The sequence below is a fragment of the Diceros bicornis genome, chromosome 26 (assembly GCF_020826845.1).
Source record: "Diceros bicornis minor isolate mBicDic1 chromosome 26, mDicBic1.mat.cur, whole genome shotgun sequence".
Classification (NCBI taxonomy): domain Eukaryota; kingdom Metazoa; phylum Chordata; class Mammalia; order Perissodactyla; family Rhinocerotidae; genus Diceros; species Diceros bicornis.
The window spans coordinates 43,719,261-43,746,018 of NC_080765.1; the positions used below are offsets into that span (position 1 = coordinate 43,719,261).

Consider the following 26,758-nt stretch of genomic DNA (forward strand, 5'->3'; position numbering starts at 1 on the left):
CCACTGCCTGATGCCCAGCCAGCTTCCGTGCTCACGGCTCTTCTCTCAGCTCAGATGTGGATAAATCGACCCCCAGGATGCTCCCTTGTCCCAACCCCGCACCCTAGCAGGGGCAGGGGTCTCTTGGTGCCCCACAGCCCCCTGCTCCTGTCCCTGTCATAGCCCACACCACCCCTGTGGCCCCTGCTGGATGGTAGGCTCCAGAGAGCAGAGGACCTGCCTGTTTCTTCTGGAACCTTCTACGGTTCTGGGCACACAGCGGGCCCAGGGGAAATGTTGATGGAGGAAGGATGAAGGAAAGTGGACAGGAGGAGGGTGCCAGTGATTCTCCAGAACCCAAGGCCACTGTCACCCTGTCCTTCCGGGCCACCGAGCAGAAAGCCCGAGGCCGGGGTCTGGGGTGGGAGGCCCCTCCTTGCGGGGGATGCGGGCCGTGCCCCTGCCAACTAGCCCCGCTGACCGGGGCTACCGCTCTCCCCGCTCAGCATCCGTCAGCTGAAGGAGCGCGTGACCAACCTCCGCGGGAAACACAAGCAGATCTACGAGCTGGCGGTGAAGGAGGCGAGCCCGCAGGTCAACTGGGCGGCGCTGGTGCAGGAGAAGCTGGTACAGCCCGGGCTGTGGCTGGGGAGGGGGCCGGGCGTGTGCCGGGAGAGCCCTGCCACTTAATGGGCACCACGGCCTGTGGAGAGGGAGTCGTCCCGATGTTTGTGTCGGGAAGAAGAGCGAGGCTCAGAGAGGTGCAGAGCGTGACCCAGGGTCACACAGCAGAAGTGGTAGAGACTGGGACCCTCCTGAGGTCATCCTCCGACCGGGCTCCTTGGGGTCCTGGCCGACGTATGGCCGGCCGCTGCCCTTCCTGTGCCCATGCCAGCCCAACTCCACCTCAGAGGAGCGTGGCCACTGGAGCCAGGAGGCCTTTTTAAGTGGTGTGACCCTGGGCGAGTGACCCCCTGGCCGAGCCTCTGCTTCCCCATCTGTGAAACGGGCACGGTGCCGCGTGGGGCTCTGAGGTCGCCGTGAGGGTAAATGAGATGGCAGGTGTCGACGTGGTGGCAGAGGTGACAGCCTCCCCCACGTCTCTCGCGGGGCCGCCCTGCTCTCTCCCGGCGGCCCGTGGGGAGGAGAGCCGCGGCCCACGGCTGTGGTCCCCCGCCCGCCCGCGCAGGACAAGCTGAGCAGTCAGAGCTTCGGGACGGACCTGCCGCTGGTGGCCCACCAGGTGGGGCAGCACAACATCTTCCACAACGAGGTCAAGGCCATCGGGCCCCACCTGGCCAAGGACGGGGCCACGGTGGGTGCACGGTGCTGGGGGGAACCCGGGAAGGAGGGGCTCACCCCCGCGCCCCGCCCTAACCCGTGTCCTCCGCTCTGTCCACAGGAGCAGGATGGTGAGCTCCAGGCCAAGTACCAGAAGCTGCTGGTGAGCAGCCCCAGGGAGCCGGGGAGCGGGGTCAGGGGGAGAGGAGGGGATGGAGGGGTGGGGGGAGGTGGGGGAGTGGGGGGATGGAGGGGTGGGGGGAGGTGGGGGAGTGGGGGATGGAGGGGTGGGGGGAGGTGGGGGAGTGGGGGATGGAGGGGTGGGGGGAGGTGGGGGAGTGGGGGATGGAGGGGTGGGGGGAGGTGGGGGAGTGGGGGATGGAGGGGTGGGGGGAGGTGGGGGCGTGGGGGATGGAGGGGTGGGGGGAGGTGGGGGAGTGGGGGATGGAGGGGTGGGGGTTAGGTGGGGGAGAGGAGGGGATGGAGGGGTGGGGGGAGGTGGGGGAGTGGGGGGATGGAGGGGTGGGGGGTAGGGGGGCGGGGGGGTGGGGGGGCGTGTGGGGTGAGGGAGATGGGGGGATGGAAGGGAATGGAGAGGATGGGAGAGGGTGAAGGGGGTGGGAGGGGATTGGGGGCCAGGGCTGTGGGGACAGGAAGTGTGTGCAGTAAACATTTCAAACAGGACGGAGGGGATGAAGGGGAAGAGACGGCACCCCCGTCTGCCCTGTGCTCATGGAAAGCCCCGATATACCCTATGGATACAGCCTGGCCTACAATTTGCTTCTTATTTCTTTATTGAGCACCTACTGTGTGCCAAGTACGAGGCCATGTGCTATCAGCAAAAGTTCTCTATTTCCCTTTGTAAAACCTTTAAAGAGTGTGTGCTTTTTAAAACCGCACAAGTGATGCATAAATGCTTGTTGCAGGTGTTTCAGCCACCTCCTGGGATGGGGGGTACGGGATGGCCGTGAGGCAGCTCTGGAGCCAGACTGCCTCCTCCCCTTGTTGGTGGGGAGCCCTTGAGCCGGCTCCTTAGCCTCCAGGAGCCTCAGTTTCCCCCTCTGTAAAGTGGAGTTACTTTGACTGCCCGCCTCACAGGGTCGCTTTGAGGACAGCGCCAGTTAACGTGGAAAACACGGTCCTGGCACACGGCGCCCCGTGTCTGTGAGCTGCTGTTCTTATTTGCAGAGCAAGACCTCCCTCCTCCCCAGCGCCCCACACCCCACCTCTTCCCGGTTTGCTGTGTATCCTAGCCATCCATACAACAACATGATAAAAATAACAGTGGGAGCTGTAGCTGCTGGCGTTTACTGAGCAGCAACTGCATGCCGGTCTTTGTGCCCTCTGAGATCAGTGCTGTCGTTATCCCATTTCACAGATGAGCGAACTGAGGCTCCACAAAACTGTCAGGTCCCCGAGGGTTTTGTCTGTTTCTTTCACTGCTGTATCCCTGGTGTCTGGAGCCATGCCCGCACTTAGCGGACGCTCGATAAACGTTTGCTGAATGAATGAATGAGTTGCAGAGGGTCAAGGGGTTCCCGCTGGGAAGTGGTGGAGCTGGGCTTGTCCCCGGGCGGCCCAGGCCCCAGCCCTGTCCCTGCTCGGCCCACAGGCGGCGTCGCAGGCGCGCCAGCAGCACCTGGGCTCGCTGCAGGACTACATGCAGCGCTGCACCAACGAGCTGTACTGGCTGGACCAGCAGGCCAAGGGCCGCATGCAGTACGACTGGAGTGACCGCAACCTCGACTACCCCACCCGCCGGCGCCAGTACGAGGTGGGTACGGGGCCGGGGCCGGGGCCGGGCCCAGGCCCCGAGGGAGCAGGGCTGCCCGGCTGAGCCCCCCGCTGCCCCCCACTGCAGAATTTCATCAGCCGGAACCTGGAGGCCAAAGAGGAGAGAATCAACAAGCTGCACAGCGAGGGGGACCAGCTGCTGGCCGCCGAGCACCCTGGAAGGAACTCCATCGAGGTGCGTGTGCCCCGGCAGGGGGCGCCTCCTCCAGGCGGGCCTCAGGGCCACCCCTGGTGTGGGCCCCTGGGGTGGGGGTCCTGCGTCCTGTGTCCGTCTGTCTCTCCATCTTGCTCCGTCTGACCCTGCCTCCTCTCATTATCTTGATCCTTTTCTATGTCCTGCCTTCGGCCCCTCACTCCTGAAGCCCTAACGGTGCCTCATTTCCTAGGATTGCCGTAAAAAATGACCAGAAACTTGGTGGCTTTAAGCAACAGAAATTTATGCTCTCACAGTTCTGGAGGTCAGAAGTTTGAAATTAAGGTGTCGGCAGGCTTGTTCCTTCTGAGGGCTCTAGGAGAAGATCCTTCCTTGCCGCTCGCCCGGCTTCTGCTGCTGCCAGCAGGCCTTGGCGGTGCTGGGCTTGGAGCCACATCACTCCTGTCTCTGCCTCCGTCTTCACATGGCCTTCTCCCTGTGCGTCTGTGTGTGTCTCCTCTTCTCATAAGGACACCAGTCATTGGACTTAGGGCCCACCCTAAATCCAGCATAATTTCATCTTGAGATCCGTAACTAGTAACATCTGCAAAGACTCTATTTCCAAATAAGGTCACATTCTGAGTTCTAGGTGGACATGAATTTGGGTATGGGGGGGACACCATTCAACCCCCTACATTGCCTTTGTGAAAATATTTAAAAAGCACTACTTTTTCTGGGCAGACACAGCACCTACTTTCCCCTTGTGCAGTGCACAACCTGAGCACCAGTACATGGCAGCCATGCTTGACTACTCAACATGTCCCCTCTCTCCTCCCACCCCTGGGCAGAGCTGGCTGCCTCTGTGGGAGCCAAGCCCAGGCAGATGCCAGATACCTCCTATCCCACCATTCTCTGGTGCAGAATCCCACCATCCCTCCCTTGGTGTCCCAGGCACCTGCCCAGCAGCCGTCTACCCCCCTTCTCCTGGCAGGCTCACATGGAGGCCGTGCACGCAGACTGGAAGGAGTACCTGAACCTGCTCATCTGTGAGGAGAGCCACCTGAAGTACATGGAAGACTACCACCAGGTACCCGGGGCCCACTGGTGGGGGCATCAGTGCCTACTTGGCTCACGCCTGGCCTCAGAGCCACTTCCCCCAGGAGCTTTGCAAGGCTGCCTTCCCAGGCCTCACAGCACCCACACTTCTGATGGCATACCCGTGTGTGCCCTGAGCTGGCTTGGTCCTCATGTATCTTCCCTGGGGGCCGGGGCTGGAGGGTCTGGTTCACCAGGTCAGCCCCAGAAGCGTGTGTGGGGTTTTCATAAGAAATTTGCCATTTTAGCCATTTTTAAGCATATAATCCTGTGCTATTTATTCATTACATTCAGTGTTGTGCAGCCATCACTACTGTCTTTCCAAAACTCCTTCATCACTCCAAATGGGTTAGTCTGTACCCATTAAACAGTCACTCCCCATGCCTTCCTCCCCCTGCCCCTGTCAACTTCTAATCCTTTCTGTCTCGATGGATTTGCCTGTTCTAGATATTTCATGTAAGTGCAATCACACGCTATGTGGCCTTTTGTGTCCCGCTTCTTTCACTGAACGTGTCTTCTAGGCTCATCCACATTGTAGCATGAATCAGAACTTCATTTCTTTTTATGGCTGAATAGTATTCCATTGTAAGGACAGACCCCGTTGCATTTATCCATCCGTCTGTTGGTGGACACTGGGTTGTTTCTGTAGGAATGTGTTTTTAATGAGACTTGCAGGTGATTCTGTTGAGTGGGTGGCATGGGGACACTTGAACTCAGACTGCGCTTACAGAACTCCTGGTTTGGGTCTGAGCCCTGCTGGGCCGTGAGCTTCACAGGGTGCCAAAGTCCTGCTCACGGCTGCAGCCTAGGGACAGCTGACAATGAGTGATTCCAGAGCTGATGGACTGAAGAATGGGCAAGAGAATTTTCTAGAACAGAGAGGGGAGGCTTGTCTTCTGTGTCTCAAGACTTAGAATGAAAGTACAGCCTTAAGTCAGGGTGCCCCTGGCACAGAGAGGAGTGGAACGGAAGGGAACCCAGAGCTTACTGGTATATATATGAAAGATTCACATGTCATGGAGGTGCGGGCGTGTGGACTGGTGGGAAGGGACCCGGCTTCTTCCCTGCGAGGCCCCCAGGAAGTCGGGCTGGGGTGGGTTGGGGGTGTGGCGGAGCAGCAGAGCCTGTGGATTCAGGGTGAGCCCCAGCCCCGCTGGGGATGGGCTTGAAGCCACAGCCAGGCTGAGCCCCTGATGTCCCCGTGGTTTCCTGTCCATAATCGGGCGCCGGCTCCCCTCTAGTTCCACAGAGACGTGAAAGCTGCTCAGGAGCTGCTGCGCAAGGTGGACTCGGACCTGAGCCAGAAGTACAGCCCCGACTTCAAGGACCGCTACCAGCTGGAGCTGCTGCTGCGGGAGCTGGACGTGAGTGCGGGCCCCTCCACGCCCCGCCTGCCGCCTGCCCGCCCCCGGGAGGGCTGCGTGGTCTCACCGGGCGCCTGCCTGCCCGCAGGACCAGGAGAAGGCTCTGGACAAGTACGAGCACGTGGTGCGGGGCCTGCAGCAGCGAGGGCAGCAGGTGGTGCCCCTCCGGTACCGCCGGGAGACGCCGCTCCAGCCCGTCCCCGTGGAGGCGCTCTGTGACTTTGAGGGTGACCAGGTGAGCCGCTGCCCAGGCGGCCGGAGCCCCGGGCAGGCCGGCCCAGCCCAGAGCTGCCTCTTCCCGTGTCACCGAAGGGTCTTGGGGTGACATGGCTGGATGGCGGACCTCAGACGTTTTCAGGACCCCGCGTTCGTCTCCGTCGCTGGGGTCGCTCTGCCGACGCCCCGCCCACCGGCCGCCCGGCTTCTGTTCTGGCCGCTGAGCGAGCCCAGCCGTTCCGCGTTAGTCCGGGCTCCGCGTTAGTCCGGGCTCCGCGTTAGTCCGGGCTCCGCGTTAGTCCGGGCTCCGCGTTAGTCCGGGCGAGGGTTCCCATGGGCCCGCTTTGAGTCACGTGTCCAGCCTACACCAATCACAGTGACCGGGGGTGAGGCCGTTCTTTCATTGGCCAGGCCTGGGTCACGTGTCTGCTCGTAGCCGTCAGGGACTGGGAAGGGAGACAGGACGAGGCCACGTGGACTGGGAAGGGGGTTCCCCAAAGGGAAACCCAGCTGGGCGCTGGACCCGCAGACCCAACACACGTCCCCGGCCCCTCCCCACTCTCACGGTGGAGACGCCTCGGGGAGGGTCTGCGGGAGCCGGCTAACACTCCCCAGGTCCGAGAGTTGGGGGGGCGGGGGCGAGATGGCGGCTGGGTTCCCCGGGCCCTCTGACCGCGTGGCCTGCCCCGCCAGGGCCTGATCTCGCGGGGCTACAGCTACACGCTGCAGAGGAACAACGGGGAGAGCTGGGACCTCACCGACAGCGCCGGGAACAAGCTGACCGCCCCGGCCGTCTGCTTCGTGATCCCCCCCACCGACCCCGAGGCCCTGGCTCTGGCCGACAGGTACAAGGGCAAAGGAGGAACCAGCCTGGATTGGCACCCCCACCCCGGGGCCCGTCAGGCCCCGTTCACAGCCCTGGGCATCCCGACGCAGCCTCAGGAGGTGACTGACACCCCCGCACTTGCACCCCTTGGAGACCCAAGTGGGACAGGAGCGGATCCTCTTGGCTGGGCTGACTTGCTGTATGTGAACGTCCACCTGTGGGCACAGTTCAGCAAGCAGTTTCTCTGCATGTGCTGCTGGGCCCTTTGCACATGCTGTTGCTCCTTCTACATGGCCACCTACTTGCTGCCTGGTTGGCTCAAGCCTCTTGGCTTGAAGACCCAGCCCTGGGGTCACCTCTTCTGTGAAGCCTTCCCTGATTGCCCCCTGGCCCTCCACCCTGGCTCCAGAAGTGCTGCCACCTCTTGGCTCTCAAGCACCTTCTTCTGTTGCACATACCACTCTTTATTAGGATGCCCTGTATATGAGTCAGTCTCATCTGGCAGGGGCTCCTTGGAGAGATTTATTGTCTCCAGGGCCTTGTTCAGTACCCGGTGCACAGTAAGTACCCAAGAACTCTGTTCAATGAGTGAGTGATTCAAGGAATGCTTTCATTTATTCATTCAGTAAATATTTATTGAGCACCTACTGTGTACTGCTCCCTCAGGGGTAACCTCCTGGGGGGAAGATAAAGGAGCAAACAAGATAATTTTAGGTATAAGATTTGCCATGAAGAAAAGAGAGAAAGGAAGGAAGGAAGGAAGGAAGCGGTCCGTCGGAACCCAGGAGCAAAGAAAGCCCAGGTGTTAGCGCGAACCCTTCCTATGTGTGTCGTGTTTTAACTTTTCAAAGCATTTTGATGAGCCCCTGACTCCTCTGGGCCATATGTGTCTGTGGGTGGAGGGGGCCGTGGGCTGCCCGGGTCCCCAGCCCAGTTTTGTGGGTGGAGGGGGCCGTGGGCTGCCTGAGTCCCCAGCCCAGTTTTGCCCTCACAGCCTGGGAAGCCAGTACCGGAGCGTGCGGCAGAAGGCAGAGGGGAGCAGGAGTGCACTCCAGCAGCGGCACGAGGTGCTGAAGACAGAGAGCCCTGGAGGTGGGCGCCGGGGCTGTAGCCCGGGGGCTCTGGGGAGCCAGGGAAGTAGGGCTGGACCCGGGTCTGTGCCATGGATGGGGCAGGGTCGGGCACAGGAGGGGCGTCACGCACCGTCACCTGAGTCTGTGATTTCCCTCTGGCAGATGCCTCCGACCTGCGGGGGCGGCAGCTGCTGGCTGGCTTGGACAAGGTGGCCAGCGACCTGGACCGGCAGGAGAAGGCCATCGCGGGGATCCTGCGGCCGCCGCTGGAGCAGGGCCGGGGCCGTGCAGGACAGCGCCGAGCGGGCCAAGGACCTCAAGGTACCACCTAGCTGAGGGCACAGCTGGCCCCCTGCCTCTCTGGGGCTCCTGCTCAAGGTCTCGTCCCCACAGGGGTCCTAGTGCTCGATGGGGACCACCTGCCATGTGTAACAAGAAGTCCTGAGTCGGGGAGGTAGGGGGCTGTTCTAGGCTGAGGACCGAGGAGGTGCCTGAGTCCTGGTGCTCCCCCCAGACACATCCCCAGGAGAAAGGGTTGGCGAGGCTCACGCTGCCTCTGCACAGTTTGTCGCCTGCAGGCTCATGGCAGTACAGTCATGTGTCACTTAACGGGAATACGTTCTAGGAAACGCGTGGTTAAGTGGTTTCGTTTTGCGAACGTCATAGTGTATACTTACACACAGCTAGATGGTACAGCCTACTCACACCCAGGCAACACCGTAGTGAGCGGTCGGTCATTGACTGAAGTGTCATCGTTATGTGGCGCATGACTGTACTGACGACAGCAGCAACCGTGGCCTGAGCAGCACAAGGGAGCACGAGGCTCTGTGCGTAACGGCACTCCAGTTGCACAGAGCCAGCTCACTCGCTGCTTGACCACGGACGTGTTACTTCAGCCCAAGCCTCACTTTCTTCAGCAAAATGGGCTGGTCCCCACTCGCGGGGCCTTGGGAGGACGGAGTGAGGGCATGTGAATACCAGCCAGGATTCAAGCATCACCATCCTCGGTCCTCAGTGCCCTCCGCATGGGCATGACCGTTCCTGATGTACAGGGGAGTGCAGTGGCTCTAGCTGTGGCTCATGTCAGGGCTGGTGGGGGCCGAGCCAGGGCCCGGAGGATGCCTGGCGCTGTGGGGGGGGCATGGCCAGGCTCTACCACATCCTCCCTAAGCTGCTTGGAGTCATGGGGTCTCCCCCTGTGAACCGGGAGAGAAAAAGCACCTACCTCATAGAGTTGCCCCCATAGATGAATGAAATCACCCATGTGAAGTGCTTGAACAGTAAGTGCTCGGTAATTACCTATTATTTTCATCACTCTTGTGAGTCACGGTCCACTGCATCAGAATTCTCTGGGATGCCCATAACAAATGCAGACTCCTCGGCTGGCGCCCCACACCTGGAGAGGGCCCAGGCCTCTGCGTTTCAGTCAGGCCTCCCCAAAAGCTTCCACTGTCCCCTGAAGCATGGGCACCCCCCTGGGGGCTGGGGACTGCCTGGCTGTGGCCGACACGAAGGGCTCTGGTCCCCTCAGAACATCACCAACGAGCTGCTGCAGATCGAGCCCGAGAAGGCGCGCAGCACGGCCGAGTGCGAGGCGTTCCTACAGGCCGTGCCGGGCAGTGGCAGCGCCCCTCTGCTGAGGACTCGAATGGAGGACACCAGCAGCAGACACGAGCGCCTGCTGCAGCTGCTGGACTTGGCCCAGGAGAAGTGGGTGGCAGGCGGGCAGCGGGGAGGTCGGGCGGGGTCAAAGGGCCAGGCGGGCACCCTCTCTACTCCTGCCCCGTGTCCTCAGGGTCAACGTTGCCAACCGCCTGGAGAAGAGCCTACAGCAGGGCTGGGAGGTGCTGGCCACCTACGAGAACCAGCTCATCCAGGATGACACGGTGCCCGCGAGTGGCTGTGCTCTGGACAGCAAGAGGCAGGAGCTGGCGGTGAGTGTGGGGACCCTGGGCCTCAGGAGCCTTTCTCTCCAGGCGCTCCCACCTCACCACCTCTGGACACACGAGGGGCCAAGGCCCCATGGACAGTGGCAGCGAGTCTCTGCAGGTTTGGAATGTCTGCACTGTGCCAAATTGGAAGTTGCCAGTGGAGGCCCATGGCCCAAATCCCAGCTGCTCATGGAGTTTGTGTGGCTTGTGGAAATCAGGTGCTAGTGTTTGAAAACCAAATATCTGCATAACCCCCCAGATTCCCAGGATCTCTGGGCCCACAGGCCCCCGGGTGAGGTCAGCTGGAGCAGAGAAGCAGCTGCCCCAGCCCCAGCATCTGCTTTCTGTCGTGGTTGCCACTGGGCCCACTTCCCGTATTTGCCTGCCTGACCACTGTAGACAAATTTGAGTCTGTGGGCCTAGGGGAGGCGACGATCACACACCAGTTCACAAAATCCTTGCGGCGTGTTGAGTCCTCGCCTCAGAGCTGAGAGAATGGTCTCAGAGGACAAAGCCGTCACCGAAGCCTGGAGACTGGAGAGCAGCCGGCTATTCCAGTCCGGGCATGGTGTCACAGCGCATGTGCTGCCTGCTGCAGGGTGTAGAAGTTAGTTTTTCCGGTTTTGTTCATTGTAACGGAACATCACAGAAATGACCGCCAGGTTTGAGGAGAAACGCAGAGGCAAAGCCCCAGCCCCTCCCCAGGCCCGGGCTTACCACCCCCAAAGCAGGAGGCCCCAAGCATTTCGGGTAGCGCTGCCCCGGGCCCCAGGGAGCTCTGGCCACAGTGCCCGCCAGCTGTCTGCTTCTCCGCCCCGGCAGGCCCTGGGCTCTGAGCTGCAGGCCCAGAAGTCCCTCGTCGGAGAGGCGGAGCAGAACCTGCAGGCGGCCAAGCAGTGCTGCGGCTCGCTGGCCAGCCGCTTCCAGGAGCACTGCCCGGACCTGGAGCGCCAGGAGGCCGAGGTGCACAAGCTGAGCCAGCGCTTCGACCACCTCCGCCAGCAGGTTGAGCTCAGGTGAGGGGCCGTGGGTGGGGTCGACCTTGAGGCCACCAAAGGCTGCTTGTTTTCTAAATAATTTCCTCTTTTTGAAAACAGCAATACATATACAAAGTAAAAAACTCCAAGTGATCATAATGACCAGCGCTTTTCCCCCAAGGGAAGCACTGCTCCCAGTTTCTCGTGTTTCCTTCCAAAAACACTCTGTACAAGCCTGAAAGGTGGACAACAGGATGACAACATACCACACACACTGCATCTTGCTGTCTTTCCTGTCATGTATTTCGCCGGCCTCATGGGCAAGTGTTCCCTCCCCTCTTCTGTTTTCTGGAAGCGTTTGTGTAGAACTGATATTTCTTTCTTAAATGCTTGGTGGAGGCCGTCTGGGCCTGTGGTTTGATTTTTGTATGGGGAAGGATTTTAACTACAAATTCAAGCTCACTGACAGACAGCGGACTGCTTGGCTCGCTTCCTTCTTGACTCAGCTGCAGCAGTTTGTTCTTTCGAGGAATTTGTCCATCCCATCAGGTTGTTCAACTGGCATAAAATTGTTCATGATGTTCTCATCCTTCCGGTGTCTGCAGGATCTGAGGGGATGTCCTCTTTCTCATTCCTGTCATATACCTTCTTTGTATTTATGTATTCTTTTTTTTTTTATAATTTTATTTATTTTTTCCCCCAAAGCCCCAGTAGATAGTTGTATGTCATAGCTGCACATCCTTCTAGTTGCTGTATGTGGGACTCGGCCTCAGCATGGCCGGAGAAGCGGTGCGTCGGTGCGCGCCCGGGATCCAAACCTGGGCCGCCAGTAGCGGAGTGCGCGCACTTAACTGCTAAGCCACGGGGCCGGCCCTATATATTCTTTTTTTTTTTTTTTTTTTTGATTATTGTGTCTGAGGTTTATTAATTTATTGACCATTTCAGAGAACTAGCTTTGGTTTCAATGATCTTTCTCCTGTTTTCTTGTTCCCTGTTTCATTGACATCTGCTCTTTATTATTTCCTACTGCTGCTTACATTGGGTTTAATTTGCTCTTCTTTTTTATTCTTAAGGTGGAAGCTTAGACTGTTGATTTGAGAGCTTGCTTCTTTTCTAATACAAGCATTTAATACTAATCACTTTCCTCTAAGCACTGCTTTCGCTGTGTCCCACAAATTTTGGTATGTTTTTATTTTCGGTGAGTTCAAAAGATTTTCTACCCTTGCTTGTGATTTCTCCTTAGACATGTGGGTTGTTCAGGTCCTATAATACACAGCACGTGTCTCTTCAAGTCGGTACACGTGGACCCACCAGTTCTTTACAGAGGCCGTGGAGGACTCCAACTTAACACTCCATAATTTACTGAACCACTTCCTTTCTGGCAAATGTTTAGGTTATTTCCAATTAAATTACATTTGGTTCCCCGTCCCCTTTTACAAAATGAGCACAGATGACTTCTTTAAGAAGAGGTGAGGGCAGCTTCCAGTGAGGCATCTGCTCACCGTGGCAGAGGCCTGCCTGACCGGCTGGCTTTGCCCCACAGGGCCCAGAGCCTGCAGAGCGCCAGGGCTGCTTACGATGACTACCGTGGCAGCTGCGACCACGTGCTCCGGTTCTTATCCGACATCCCCAGCCACGAGCCCCAGGAGACAGACAGCCTCAGCCAGATGGAGACCAAGCTGAAGAATCAGAAGGTAAGATGGCTGCTTCCGCATGCACAGGCATGTCACAAGGTGGGGTCAGAGGTCAGCAAGCCCCTCTCTAGGAGAGCCGGGCGGTGGCTGCCGCTTGCCGTGGCAGAGCTGTGTCCTCACGGGACTGTGGCCCTGCCTGGCTCCCAGCACCTGACTCTAAGAAGAGGAACCGTGTCTCACTCACTCCTCCCTCCTCAGCGCCCAGCAGGGGGCCTGGCCCAGAGTGGACACTCAGCACAAGCTGGCTGAAGGAGCGAATGGCTACGGAAACATAAGAGGAGCCCTCGTGGGGAAAAGTCCCATTTCCAAAGTTCAGTCCTGGCTCCTCAGAAGGCAGCAATGCCTCAGGGTGAGGGCTGAGGACCATGGGAACCTAACAGCCTAGGCTCAGGTTGGCCGTGTACCCACGGGCAAGTCATTGAGTCTCACTGTGCCTCAGTTTCCTCACTCATAAACTGGAGATAATGATGGTGCTTACTTACCTCATAGGACTGTTGGAAGATTATATGAGGAAATCTAAGTAAGATATCAGAACAGTGCCTGACATTTTGAAGCACTCAGTAAGCTTTCGTTTCCTGGTAAAGATAATTATCTTCTTGGCCCTTCTTCACAGGGCCTTAGAGTTTCCTTTTGTAACAGACAAATGTGTTCGAGGAAGCCATTCCTTATACTTTGTACTACAGAAAAATAATTTTAGATTCCAAGGAATCTACCTACTTTATTAAGTTTTTTTTTTAACTTTTTAAAATTTGACTTTTAAAGTCTCTGTTGTTTTACAGAACCTGCTAGATGAGATAGCAAGAAGGGATGAGGAAGTACAGAAAGTCTGTCGCCAGTCCCAGCAGTACCAGCAAGCTGTCAAGGTGAGAGGGACACTCCTGCCAGAGCGCAGCCACAGGGCCTCTCTCCACCAGCTGAGCTGGGAAGAGCAGCGGCGGGGCCATCCCCAGGCGCTGCTGACAGCCATGCAAGCCGGCGCAGCCCTCTGGGGAAACCGGATGGCACCAGGCGTCGAACACCAGAAAAGGGTTTTCTACTGTTTGAAGCAGTAAACTGGGCAAATTTATCCCATTGGGAAAAAATAGAAAAGAATAATAATGCAGGATAAACAAAATCATTGTAACATCATCATTTACAATAGCAGAAGAGACAAACTAGAAATAATTTAAATGTCCATCCAGTGGCAGAGGAACAGCTAGGTAAACTATCACCCACCCACCTGATGGGTTATAAAGTCATCAAACTGGTCAACAGGAGGGTTAGAAGGTGGCGACATGAGAAAAGGCGTATGGCACAGTGTGAAATGAAGACAGCAGAATGTCACACTCTCTAGGCCAGGAGGGAGCACTCGGCGGGGGGAGGGGCACTGCGGGCATCCGTTTCCTGGTCTTGTCTGTTGTTCAGGGACGTAGCTATGTACTGCGGACGTATGATGGTTCTCAGAACCTCCTGGCAGTCAGCGCAGGTGCAGCTGTGTGGAGGACCTCTGCAGTCAGCTGGAAGCAGTGTAAGAACGTTTCCGTGTCAACTCCTTGTCTGCCCTCTGCCGTGTCTCTCACCCAGGACTATGAGTTAGAAGCAGAGAAACTGAGGTCCCTTCTTGACTTGGAGAATGGAAGAAGCAGCCACGTGAACAAGAGGGCCAGGCTCCAGTCCCCTGCTGCCAAAGTGAGGGAAGAGGTGAGTCTCTGCCCTTCAGGATGCGCGGCACGCAGGCCTGAGATGCACACGCAGTGGGGAAACCAGGCAAGAGCCCTCCTGGGTGCAGACAGGTTCCGTAAGAGAGGAAAGTCGACTTGTTCTGGGGCGGCGACACTGATGTGCCCAGAAAGAAGCCTGCGGGAGGGATCTGGGCCGGAGCATGCGTGTGGCAGGTTCCCACTTTGCCCCCCTCAGGAAGTACACAGAGGGCGGATGTTCAGTTTCTTCTATGCACTAGAACATGCAAGACTCAGACAGAGATCTGCTCGAGGCCCCTGGGGATTGAGACTTCTGACTCTAAATCTACTTTTCTCTCCACCAGATGAGACTGTAGTGTAGCTCCAGGTAGCAAGGGGCAGGAAGCTACCCTCTATCCCCAGATGCCAGACCTCCCAGAAACTGTCTGAGCTCTCTCTAGCTTAGCCTGCTGACTCCTGTTTGCTGATTGCTCTCCTGTAGGAAGCGGCTCTTGCTGCCAAGTTCACCGAAGTTAACGCCATCAACAGACAGAGGCTGCAGAATCTGGAGTTTGCTCTGAATCTTCTGAGACAGGTAATGGATCTTAGTAAGACATTCTACTCACTATTCCAGGGGCCCGCCCCATGGCCAAGTGGTTAAAATTCCACACGCTCTGCTTCGGCAGCCTGGGGTTCAGGGGTTCGGATCCCGAGTGCAGACCTACTCTACTCATCAGCCATGCTGTGGAGGCATCCCACATACAAAATAAAGGAAGATTGGCACAGATGTTAGCTCAGGGCGAATCTTCCTTATCAACAAAAAAATCACAACTGTTCCAGCAGGTGAGAAATAAGACTCATTCTGCCTCAAAGTAACAGCCCATGAGCTAGTGGGAGTGAGTATCCCTTGCTAACGTGGCTGGGCAGCACCAGCGTGAATACTGGCCCAAGCCAATGCTTCTGTTCACAGGAGTATAACTTAGGTGTTCCATCCAACAAACATTTGCTGAGCACCCAGTAAAAGGTAACTTAACTCATTTGTTAAAGTCCATAACGTTTATGACAGCATTGTGATAGCAGGAAACTGGAAGCAACTCAATATTCACCCGCAGCAGGTGATTAACTAAATTAGGGTCTGTGATACAATGGGAAACCGTGTAGCTGTTACGCAGTGAAGGAGCACTCTCGGTGCTGCTGCGGATTTCTCTCTATACATTAAGTGCGATAAGCAGGGTGTGGAACAGGGGACTACCATTTATTTGTTCACAAACACATGACGCACATTAAAAACACACGTGTCTCAAAGATGTCAGGTATCCTCTGGGAACAGGACCAGAGGGGGAGACTCTGGTTTCACTTCACGTCTTCTGTGGTTTTAAAATATTTCACCAGATGCATTTAAAAAACCTAGTTGTTTACTATTTTCAAAAGTAACCCTAGAACTCTAGTGGACCCAGTGCTGAGGGAGTCCTTGGGGACCATAGGACAACCAGTCCGACCTGTTCACAGGTGACCCAGGTGCGCTCTGACCAGATGAGAACAGGCTGTGCAGAGAGGCGGGCTTTAACCGTGTGCTGTCTTCTCCTTCCCAGCAGCCAGAGGTAGGAGTGACCCATGAGACCCTGCAAGGGAGCAAGCCAGGCTCTGGAGCAGAGGAGACATGGAAGATTCGGAAGGAGCTGGACGAGGAGACGGAGCGGAGGCAGCAGCTGGAGAATGAGGTCAAGAGTGCCCAGGAGGAAGTCCGGATTCTGCAGAATCGGAGCCCCCAGGAATCGGTGGTGAGGAAGGAGGTGCTGAAGAAGGTGCCAGACCCCGCACTGGAGGAGAGCTTCCAGCAGATGCAGTGGACCCTGGCAGAGGAGCAGCACAAGAACCAGCTGCTACAAGAGGAGCTGGAGGCGCTGCGGCTGCGGCTGCGCACTCTGGAGCAGGAGACCAGGGACGGGGGGCAGGAGTACGTGGTCAAGGAGGTCCTGCGCATCGAGCCCGACAGAGCCCAGGCCGATGAAGTCCTGAGACTGAGGGAGGAGCTGGAGGAGCTGAGGCGGCAGAAGGGCACCCGGGAAGCAGAGGCGGTCCTCCTGCAGCAGCGCGTCGCGGCCCTGGCCGAGAAGAACCGGGCTCAGGAGAAGGTCACGGAGAAGGAGGTGGTGAAACTACAGAATGACCCCCAGCTGGAGGCCGAGTACTGGCAGCTGCAGAAGGACCAGCAGCAGGAGGGCAAGCTCAGGGAGAAGCAGGAAGAGGAGCTGAGCTTCCTCCAGGAGAAGCTGAAGAGGCTGGAGAAGGAGCGGGCCATGGCCGAGGGGAAAATCACCGTCAAGGAGGTGCTCAAGGTAGAAAAGGATGTGGCAACAGAGAGGGAGGTCGGCGACCTCAGACGCCAGTACGAGGACGAGGCCGCCAAGGCTCGTGCCAACCAGAGGGAGAAGACGGAGCTGCTGCGAAAGATTTGGGCCTTGGAAGAGGAAAACGCCAAAGTGGTGGTCCAGGAGAAAGTGCGAGAGATCGTCCGGCCCGACCCCAAGGCAGAGAGGGAAGTGGCCAGCCTCCGCCTAGAGCTCATCGAGCAGGAGCGCAAGTACCGGGGGGCCGAGGAGCAGCTGAAGAGCTACCAGGCTGAGCTGGAGGCGCTCAGGAGGCGGGGCCCCCAGGTGGAAGTCAAGGAAGTGACTAAGGAGGTCATCAAGTACAAGACTGACCCCGAAATGGAGAAGGAGCTTCAGAGGCTCAGGGAGGAGATCGTCGACAAGACCAGGCTCATCGAAAGGTGCGATCTAGAGATCTACCAGCTGAAGCAAGAGATTCAGTCCCTGAAAGACACCAAACCCCAGGTACAGACCAAGGAGGTGGTCCAGGAGATCCTCCAGTTCCGGGAAGACCCCCAAACCAAAGAGGAAGTGGCGTCTTTGAGGGCCAGACTATCAGAGGAACAGAAGAAGCAAGTGGATCTGGAAAGGGAGAGGGTTTCCCAGGAGGAGAAAATCAAACAGAAGGAAGAGGAGCTTTCCCAAGTGAAGGAAAAGGTGGTCCCACAGGAGGTTATCAGGTATGAGGAGGAGCCCGGCCTGCGGGCCGAGGTGAACGCCTTCACCAAGAGCATCGATGTCGAGCTCCGGCAGATCGACAACCTCCGTGGGGAGCTGCGGCGGCTGCAGCGCCGGCGAGCCGAGCTGGAGTGCCAGCTGGAGGAGCTGGAGCGGGAGCGGCAGGCGCGCAGGGAGGCTGAGCTGGAGGTGCAGCGGCTGAAGCAACGGCTGGCCGACCTGGAGAAGGAGGAGGGGGAGGCACGAGAGAAGGTGACCCTCAAGCAGAAAGTGGTGCTGCAGCAGGACCCCCAGCAGGCCAGGGAGCACTCCCTGCTCAGACTCCAGCTGGAGGAAGAAAGGCACCGGCGGCAGGTCCTGGAGAGTGAGCTGGAGACCCTGAGAAAGAAGCTCGCCAACCTGGAGAAGATGGAGGTCAAGGAGAAGGTGGTCTTCTCTGAAAGCATCCAGGTGGAGAAAGGCAACACCGAGCAAGAGATTCAGAAGCTCAAGAGCAGCCTGGAGGAGGAGAGCTGGAGCAAGAGGGAACTGGATGCAGAGGTGAGCCGGCTGGAAGCCAAGCTGTCAGAGCTGGAGTTCTGTAACTCCAAGTCGTCCAAAGAACTGGACTTCCTAAGGGAAGAAAACCACAGACTCCAGCTGGAGCGGCAAAACCTGCAGCTCGAGACCCGAAGGCTCCAGTCAGAAATTGAAATGGCGGCAACAGAAACACGAGACTTGAGGAACATGACCACGGTGGGCTCCGGGACGAACCTCGACTCCAGACTGTGGTCCCTGGAGAGAGAACTGGACGACCTCAAGAGGCTCTCCAAAGACAAAGATGTCGAGATTGACGAGCTGCAGAAGCGCCTGGGCTCCGTGGCCGTCAAGAGGGAGCAGAGGGAGAACCACCTGCGGCGCTCCATCGTGGTCATCGACCCCGACACGGGCCGGGAGCTGTCCCCAGAGGAAGCCCACCGAGCTGGTCTCATCGACTGGAACATGTTTGTGAAACTCAGGAGCCAGGAGTGCGACTGGGAGGAAATATCGGTGAAGGGTCCCAATGGGGAATCCTCTGTGATCCACGACAGGAAGTCGGGCAAGAAGTTCTCCATTGAAGAGGCCCTGCAGAATGGAAGGCTGACGCCTGCTCAGTACAACCGTTACATCAACAAGGATATGTCCATCCAGGAGCTGGCTGTCTTGGTGTCTGGGCAGAAGTAGGCACAGCCCTGCCCTCCATCTTCTTGGAAGCAGACGGCTGGCTCTTTTCTACCTAATAACCTCCTGGTGTCGTCTGCTCCCTGGCCCCGTGCAGACCCCCTAATCTGTGCAGAGCCGAGCATGTTACCCGAGCCCTGGCCATCAGGCTGCTCACAGTGCAGCTCACTTACAAGTGGGACAGGCACTGGCTGAACCGTCATTCAACCTGGGTGAGTGACCCACTTCGTCCCCCAGTGATTCAGAACCACCCTGCCCTTCCTTTTTCTCCCTTTTCCTATACACACCCATCAATAGACTCCTTGTGTGATACCTGGAAGCAGGTAGATAGACTGGAAGCAGTCTAACTACTAAAGCACAAGACGACCAAGGCAGACAAGCCCGCTCCAGGGAGCACCGGCCTTTGCACACCAGACGGGGAAACTCTCGGGCAGAAAGGCTTCCCTTCCACACACCTTTCCATTCATCAGAGGACTGGGCCCCTCGGGGCTGCCAACCTGCATTCACACCCGTCTTGGATTCTGGCTGAGAGCCGACTTTCTGTCAGAGGCCTCCTAGTGAGACAGATCTGGGCTCTATGCCAGAAAAGGTGCCAAGAAGGCAGAACAGTGTCTGGCCCTCGGTGCTAGAGTGAAGGTTAACTGTCAGCCAGATTGTCCCAGGACAGCACGCCATCAGAGAACGTTTTATGGCTCTGCAAGTACAGTATTGCACAGTGGGCTGTGCTGCTATTAGCCTTAGTCTCATGCCTTACATGTCCTGCTTATTATCTCACTGGTATTTAGGTATATACTACAGCTGATTGTTCACCAAACAAATTCTGGGTTCTCTGTATCTCATGTATTAGATAAGAAAATGGGAAGTAATGGGGAACTCTATTCATAGTGCAGAAATAAATGCCCCGTGGCTTGATTCTAACTTTGTGGTGTGGTTCTTCATCTTTGCCATGTGAGGCTTATTTCACCGCCCCCCCCATCCCTCTTGGCTTTCAGTCAAAATGGATATTCCATATAAGACCAGCTCCTACAGGAGAAAGAACTGTTTGCAAATATGGTAAAAAGAAAAGACTGAGAAACAATGTTTTGGAAACCTTGAAACAATTTATTGAGTTACTTTATACAAGATTAACAATTTCCACACCACCCCCTAACACCAACTTAGTCGCTGCACAAAAGCCACAGCCCCTTTCACACCTAAGAAACGGCCGCACCAGGGAAAGCCCTGCAGCGCTGCAGCCCCCAGCCCCCAGAGCCTGCTCTGCCTGTAGATCTGCCTGGCCATGGCTGTTGAAGTCATTCACTCTTTCGTTACCACAAATAAAGCATAAACAAGAAAAAGAAATCTCATAAACTCCCCATCAAAGAAACGTTTCCCTGAGGCAAGAGGCATCACTAGATTCCTAAAAATGAGGGTATTCTGCTCCAGCTGCACACTCAGTGGTCTATGGGGAGGAGGGAGCACTGCAGGGAAGGGAACCGGGTGTTCTCGGGCAGAGAAGCCTGGTGAGCTCCTCCCCACCGCTCAGCATTCATGAACGGCCTCTGCGCGACTCTGAGCTCAGCAATACAAATCTCTTCTTTGGCTCTTTTGCTACTACCTAAGACTATTCTGTAAACAAACTGGAAACCCAAGTTGCAAAAAATAGATATAATAAAGGGATAAGGAATCTGCCTAGCCCAATGTGAAACACGTGTTGGTGCTTATGTAAAAAAGAAGTCAGAGCAGAGGCCTGGCTGGATAGCTGACAGAGGTCTCGCTCCCCTGGAAACCAGGCAAACCCCTGCATGAATTGTGAGTTACTGAGCATTGCACCCTGGGAGGAAGGGACCAAAAGAGCTGCCTGTGTCTCCACACAGGTGTACATTCTGAGGCGGCTCTTTATTCTCAACATATTTGAAATCACTTAGCTGAAGCAGTCAGTTCAGACACACCTTGTGGCACAGACTTAACAGGACAAGCAACTGCCCTAACAATCCTTGTGAAGCAGCCACTGGTTGAGTGGGAACAGCACGGTGACTTGGGAGCTCCGGGGTAACTGTCCTAGTCTGTCTGACACACCCACCAAGCTCACTGGCATGTCACCCTTAAGTCAATACATAGCCCCGCTGCCTGGAGAGCCCCAGGACTTCAAGGCCTGTTTCTATATGTGACAGATGGTTGCTTCACAGAGGCCTGTCCCTGCAGCTCTGCCTGAGAATGATTTCTAAATAAAACAAACTGGAATGTCTATCTGTGACTTGGAACCCCCAATATCCTTGGCCCTGAAAGAGATGAAGAAGGGCCTTGGGGCTCTGCAGTCTACCTGTATGAACTCTGGAAAAACAAAACAGAGGCCCTGGCGAATTGGGACTTGGGATTTGGGGGCCCAGATGACCTTCAAGTCAGGATGGCACAGATTTTATGATGTGCAACCATAGAAAACTCAAAAGTGGCTATGTCTTAAATATAGACAAATCTTTAAAAAAGGTCTTCATCTGAGATCCACTCAGAGGGCTGAATGGATGTGTGTCTAATTCTGCTCCACCATAAAGGCACTGGAATTATGTCTTCCTATAATATGACATGTGAAGAACAGTCCCATTCTATCCAATGCATTTAATGGTGATGAAAAGTGAGCCAAAAATAAGTTTCTTTAAAAATCCTATCACAATTGTTGAATCTACAAAGGTCTTTTCTCTAAAAGAGCTTCATTGTCATGTTCAGCGGAGAAACTGGCCCCCATGATGAGCACACAATTAGGTGTTCTGAGTATTTTTCCAAGAGACAAGGTAAGTCTCCCAGCTGTGGCATCAGCCCAGGTTTTTATCCTGTTGAGCACAGCCTAAGGATGGGACGGACACCATGAGCGTCCAGGGAGCGTACTGTGGCCAAAAACAGCCCTGACCAGTAGGGCGCCGTGAGGTACTCTGGCCAAACGCCAGGGGGTTGGACAGATTTAACACACAGGTGTGCCAACTGCTCTGCCCTGCCGCCAGAGCTTCAGACACAACCAGCGCGCTCCTCAGCCTAGAGCTGCCTCTCCAACGATTGTCCATAACAGAGCCACGAGGCCTGGAGCACCAGGCCAGTCAGTGGCTCCGGAGAAAGACGGGGCTGCTCCCCTAGCTGAAGGCACGTCACAAGTGCCAAGAGACGCTCCACTTAGCACTCAAACCTTCTCCAGAAGAAAACCAATCGGCAGAAAGAGCATAGTGATTATCCAATTTCTGAGACCTACTCGTTCAGCTTCCGGCCTTTCCTCTGAAGAGGTCACAATTTCCGTGGTACACCAGGCCCTTTCCCATGAAGCTGAGAAGCATCTGAAAAAGAATGAGCAAAAACAGAATACAAGTCTTGCAGGATCTCTGGTACCCTTAAGGCAGCAGTAACCAAACGTCAAGGGGATCACTTCTTAAATAGCAAAAGCCCCTGAACGCTGACTGTTCTCTAAGGCTTAAACAAGCCAAGAAACCCTTGACAGGTTGAGGGAGTTGCTGCTTGCCGCAGTCTGCAGCAGGCATGGGACTCTGAGCTGCGTGAAGGCAGCTGCTCGCTGAGTGCTGTGTTCACAGAACAGCAACTCTGCTATGCAATAGGGGCCATGTCGATTCTGGGCTACGACTACCATCCGGGGGCAGGCTGGGATTCTACGGCAAGGTCTGATGACCACATGGAACTCAAGTAGCAGTGAGCTTTCTCTCACCATCAAGAGACCCTCAGGTCCTACAGAGACAAGCTCCAAGGTACCAGCATTCTGAGTCCACAGAGAAAAGAAAGCAAAGCAGACAGAAGTCACACAGCTGAAGCGAGCAAACAACTTTTCATTTACAACCACTCTGTGTGATCCTACAACCTGAAAAATGTCGAGAGAGAGGAAAGCCTACTCACATAGCCTGTTTTAGCATAGGTGCGTTTCTGATAGACTTCTAATACTCAGAGGAAAAACTGCAAAGAAACAGTACAAGAAAGCACTTTCCCCTTTTCTGCTGAAAATGCCACAGGCCAGCAGTTGCATTCTAATGCCCCTCTGATTACAGTCACGTGTCGCTTAACGACAGGGACACCTTCTGAGAGACGGCGTTAGGCGATTTCACTGTTGTGTGAACACCAGAGTGTACTTGCACAAACCCAGATGTGCACAACTTCTACACAACTAGGCTCTATGGTACTGATCTCATGGGACCAACGTCATATACGTGGTCCGTCGTTGACCAGAACATCTTCATGCGGTGCATGACTGCTTTGTTTCTCTGAAACAAGAGGTGGCAGTGAAATGAAAGCAAGCAGAGGCAGTGCAATCTCTTTCAAAACCACAAGCTCTCACCTAGGTGGCTCTGTGACCCCTTACATTATACTGTTAGCTGCAGCGGCAGCCACCAGCTTGTGGAGTGAGTCCTCTGCACTGTACTGCTTCTCCAGAGGAAAACAGAATAACTGCTGATACAGGCTTAGCCCCTCAACTTCCTTCTCTCAAGAAGCAACATTTCCATCTTGGAGATATACAATCCATTCTTGCACCCAGATGGCCTCTGGCATTCACTATGAATGCGTCAGCCTCAGGACACGGGGGACAGGGACCCACAGCAAATCTGGAGCAGACCCAGACTCGGGTGGTGTCGGACCAATGCTCTCGGTGTGGCAGGTCAGGACACACCAGCTGGGCGGCTCCCGGTCTGCCACCTGGTACCAGTCCACCAGGGCTGCCCCAGGCTCAGCTTCCTGAAGAATGGCTCTCCCCACGTTGTTTCTGGAGCAGGCCTAGAGTAGTCGGAAGAGCAGTAGGCCAAAACCAACATCCCATGGGGCTTCACACCACATTCCATTAGGTGTACGTCAGACAAATTCCCAGGACAGGGCAAGGCAAACTGCTCACTGCAAGGGTGCAGGCTGGGGCATCTGTGCCCTCTTCTCAAAGTTATAAACCCAGGGCTTGTCGAGGGTCCCTTCTGAAAGCCACTGCTCTACAGAGAGAAAAAGCAAGGGAAGGGAGCACTGCCCGAGCTCCTGCTGTGCCCCCAAATCTCTGCTCTTATGTCTGAACTGAAAGCTGCTCCTCTCCTGGATACACGCAGACACCAGAGGTAAGGGTCCCTCCTGAAGCCTGGACCCTGTGACCTGCCATTGCCACTTGGACTTTACGTGTCACTTAAGTTTACAGAGCCGTCTGTTAGCTGGTACCACCTGGAAGGTGTAGCAGCCTGAATTTAAAGGCCTGTAGTGCCCCAAACAGCCCTTGGAAAGCTAGCACGATTACCCTTATGTATTTTCTTAATACAAGAAGAAAAGCTGAGCTAAGGGTGGGGAACTGCTCTGCCTCACACACAGACCACCAAGACTTCCTCTGTGATCACACAGGGTAAGGCTGGCCCAGTGGCAGTTCCAAGTGGGGGACCAGGGGAAATCTCAAAGCAGTAGAAGCCTGTGCCTTTCTGAGTACCCCCAGAGCCAGAGCCAGAGCCTCAAAGGACAAACCAAGACAACACAGTGACGACGAGGGGAAGATGCTGAAATCCTTGGCAGCAGACAAGGCATCCAGTGGGTGAGAGGGGAATGGTGCACAGTGCGTGTGGCACTCTGACCGCCCGGCAATTACCTGACAGACTCTGCGGGATGTGGGCGGACACGGCAGCGTGTGGGAGAGGCGCTGCATGGGGTGGGCTGGAGTGCAAGCCAGCCAGGAGACCTGAGAGAAAACAAAGGTGGGGAGAAAAGAACAAAACACACACATTGAAGACAGGAACAGAAAAGTAGCTTCAGCGGTCAAGAGCCCCAGATAACCTACTGGACCGGTTCTGGGTGAACACCCCAAAGGAGGGGGCTCAGCATGGTCCCCGGGAATGCTGCCCAAGATCACACACGAGACAAACACAGGAACCCGGTACACAACAACAGGACTCGTGGGTCACAGCAGAGGCACTGGGGAACATTCTGTACCTCCAGCCTGAGGAGAGGAAGGAGAGAAGCACTTACTGGGGCTGAGGCCATGGTGGAATGTCCCAGGGGCAGGACCTGTGACGATGGCATCCTTGGAGACCCCTGCTTTGGCAGGGGAGTCGGTGCTAAAGGAGAGCACACGGAGAGGAAATGGGGGGAGAAGTCCCAGGGCGTTTGAGTTCACGGCCCCGGGCAGCTTTGGGCTGCCTGACTTGTAGGATGAAGACAGCAGATTTAAGGGCGAGGAGCTGGTCAGCAGCACAGCCCCACTCGTTCCTTTCTGGGGAGGAAGCACACAAAGGGGTCAGAACTCCAGCCCCAGCCACAGCTCTCACAAACCAAACCTGGTAACGCACCGGGGCGGGACACATACGCGTGTTCGTCAACTGCCCCTGTGAAGGCACCGCACCCCCTACTCTGCAGCCTCAAAGGAAGGCAGAGGACAGTCGGTGCGCTAGCATGGAATGGCTCCCAGGACACACTGTTCATTTTGAAAAGCAAGGTATTAAATATGCCTCCTTCGTGCAAGAAAGAAAAGGAAGAATATTGTATATAGGTATCCATGATTTAGGTATATATGAGTATGTGAGTATTTATTTTAGAAAGAGGGAAAAAACCTGGAAACTAAGGCACCAGGTACCTTGCAGGGGTGGTAGGAGCACAGAGACAGGTGAGACCTCGCTGCACTTACCTTTCTATAGGTTTGTCTTTGTAACCACATAGTTTTATATATTGGAAAAACGAGAGAAGAAAAAAAAGCTCTCTCCCATTTCCCCAATCTGCCTCCAAATTCCTTGTAATTACCTGCAGGCAAGCCTCATTAACCACCAGACTCGGTCAAATCGCCTTTGTCTGACCTGCAGAGTCCTTCAAAACCCAATCAAGAGAATCACTCTTAGAAGGCACTGATCTTCCTGGGGCACGAACATCTCCACATAACTAGTGACCTGATAAGTAGCAGTATTTTCATCTTGTTTGGAGAGATGGATGGGTAGGAGGCTAGGGAAGGGAAGTTTTGTGGCTCATTCTATGCCACTCAGATTCAGAGCCTCCCTGCAAACACTGTGCTGACTGGTCCATGCCCTCTGCTTGTCCTCCTAAGAAGTTTCAGGCTCTCCTGGGATTCCTGCCACCAGAAAAGTAAAGACCTGAACACAGGAAGCCAGGGCCTCCTTCCAGTTTCCAGGCTTACTGTTCCTACCTGACCCTCACGTCAGATCTCACCCTCCAACCCGGGCAGGGCAAGTGGTCCTGTCCACAAGACCCACGAGGGGCGGCTGCCGTGCTGGGATACTCACTGGCAAGGAGGTAGACGATGTCACGCTGCTAACCACGCTGGGCTTCAGGGAGGAGGTCAGTAACTTTGCCACTCCCTGGGTCCCACCACTAGAATCTCCATTTGGACCACCTGGAGGGGCCACCAAGGTCAGCTTCTGGGAGACAGGTGGTTTTTTCACTGTGGAGCCTGGGACAGGTCGGCTGGCAGACTGTCCTGCAGAGGGAGGCTGTATACCAGGGACCAAGCTGCCAGAAGCAGAGCTCTGGACTGGTGTTCCCCCAGAGGAAGAGCTGCCAGAAGAGATCCCATGTTTGGAGACAGAGCCAGCAAAGGGACTATTCTTGTAAGAAGGCCCTGAAGCGCCGGCTGAGTGCTGTTTTGCTGGATGGCTCAGGGCAGTGGAGGACGAGGCTGGGGTCTTATGAGAGCTGCTGCTGGAGGCTGGCATGCCTCCTGAAGAGGCTGGCGTGGAGGGATGGAAACTCTGGCCTTTGGCTGCTGTCTTCACTAGCTGGAGGAGGGAACGGTGACACTGTGGGGAGGAAGGCTTTGGGCCCTGGAGCTTATTGACAAACGGAGCTGGGGGGGTGAAGCTCTTTTGCTGCTGAGCTCCTGCATGAAAGACTTTGACTTGGGGGCTGGGCACGGGAGCTACCGCCTGGGGCGCGTGAGACGTCCGTGGCAAACCATGGTGTTTTGCTTTGGACTGGTGCACTTCTGGCAGGCCCTTGCTGAGGGCAGCCTGACAGGACAGCTCTTTGTAGCCAGAACTCTCTGGTTTTTTCTCCTGAGAGGACTGCCCTAGTGCCAAAGCCTGTTCAGCCAGAAAATTGAGGGGTGACTGCAGAGAGGTGGAGGGTGGTGGGGCAGAAGGGCTGGGCTTCGGAAAGTTCCTTTTTTCTTCTGTACATAAAACCCCTGCAACCTTCTCTGCAGGTGCCTTTGAGGGTGCAGGCAGTGTGAACTCAGAGCTCCCACTTGCTCTGCTGTTCAGTGCGGCCAGTTCCTTGGACACAGCCTCCAGAGAGGAGGCTGAATTACGGACCAAGTCTCCATTCAGCGAGTCCTCCAGGTTGATAGGAGCAGGATTAGCAAGGCTGCCAGAGGCCTGGGATGAGAGCTCCCTGGTCGCAGCCCCAAGGCTCAGGCCTCCTCCCGGATGTTCTGAAGGCAAAGCAAGAGGGCCGCCAATCTGGCCTGATGGGACGGAAACCTTTTTATCAGGCTTCGTAGATGATTCCTAAAGGAAAGCAGAAATGCTGATGTTTAGAAATGTCCGAAGACGTCAACACTGG

The 26,758-nt window shown here is 55.8% G+C and overlaps 2 protein-coding genes across 3 annotated transcripts in view; one reads left to right on the forward strand and one right to left on the reverse strand.

Moving 5' to 3' along the window:
* The window catches only part of PPL (periplakin), a 42,715-nt gene extending 24,126 nt beyond the window's left edge, over positions 1 to 18,589 (forward strand). Inside the window, 20 exon segments of the mRNA XM_058570113.1 lie at positions 486 to 606; positions 1,169 to 1,294; positions 1,382 to 1,423; positions 2,873 to 3,034; positions 3,122 to 3,229; positions 4,179 to 4,274; positions 5,524 to 5,646; positions 5,735 to 5,881; positions 6,556 to 6,707; positions 7,683 to 7,780; positions 7,924 to 8,042; positions 8,044 to 8,082; positions 9,293 to 9,471; positions 9,557 to 9,695; positions 10,515 to 10,708; positions 12,213 to 12,363; positions 13,143 to 13,226; positions 13,927 to 14,043; positions 14,524 to 14,616; positions 15,614 to 18,589. Coding sequence (XP_058426096.1) covers positions 486 to 606; positions 1,169 to 1,294; positions 1,382 to 1,423; positions 2,873 to 3,034; positions 3,122 to 3,229; positions 4,179 to 4,274; positions 5,524 to 5,646; positions 5,735 to 5,881; positions 6,556 to 6,707; positions 7,683 to 7,780; positions 7,924 to 8,042; positions 8,044 to 8,082; positions 9,293 to 9,471; positions 9,557 to 9,695; positions 10,515 to 10,708; positions 12,213 to 12,363; positions 13,143 to 13,226; positions 13,927 to 14,043; positions 14,524 to 14,616; positions 15,614 to 18,274 — 4,951 coding nt within the window. The 3' untranslated portion in view covers positions 18,275 to 18,589.
* A 762-nt stretch (positions 18,590 to 19,351) lies between these two features.
* UBN1 (ubinuclein 1) overlaps positions 19,352 to 26,758 on the reverse strand; it is a 37,465-nt gene continuing 30,058 nt past the window's right edge. Inside the window, exons 15-18 of one of the 2 annotated variants that reach the window (XM_058570114.1) lie at positions 25,483 to 26,703; positions 24,221 to 24,464; positions 23,844 to 23,933; positions 19,352 to 21,570 (exon numbers count right to left, since the gene is read on the reverse strand). In XM_058570114.1, coding sequence (XP_058426097.1) covers positions 21,521 to 21,570; positions 23,844 to 23,933; positions 24,221 to 24,464; positions 25,483 to 26,703 — 1,605 coding nt within the window. In that variant the 3' untranslated portion in view covers positions 19,352 to 21,520. The remainder of the gene's footprint in view (positions 21,571 to 23,843; positions 23,934 to 24,220; positions 24,465 to 25,482; positions 26,704 to 26,758) is intronic. The other variant, XM_058570115.1, reaches the window with a different exon arrangement.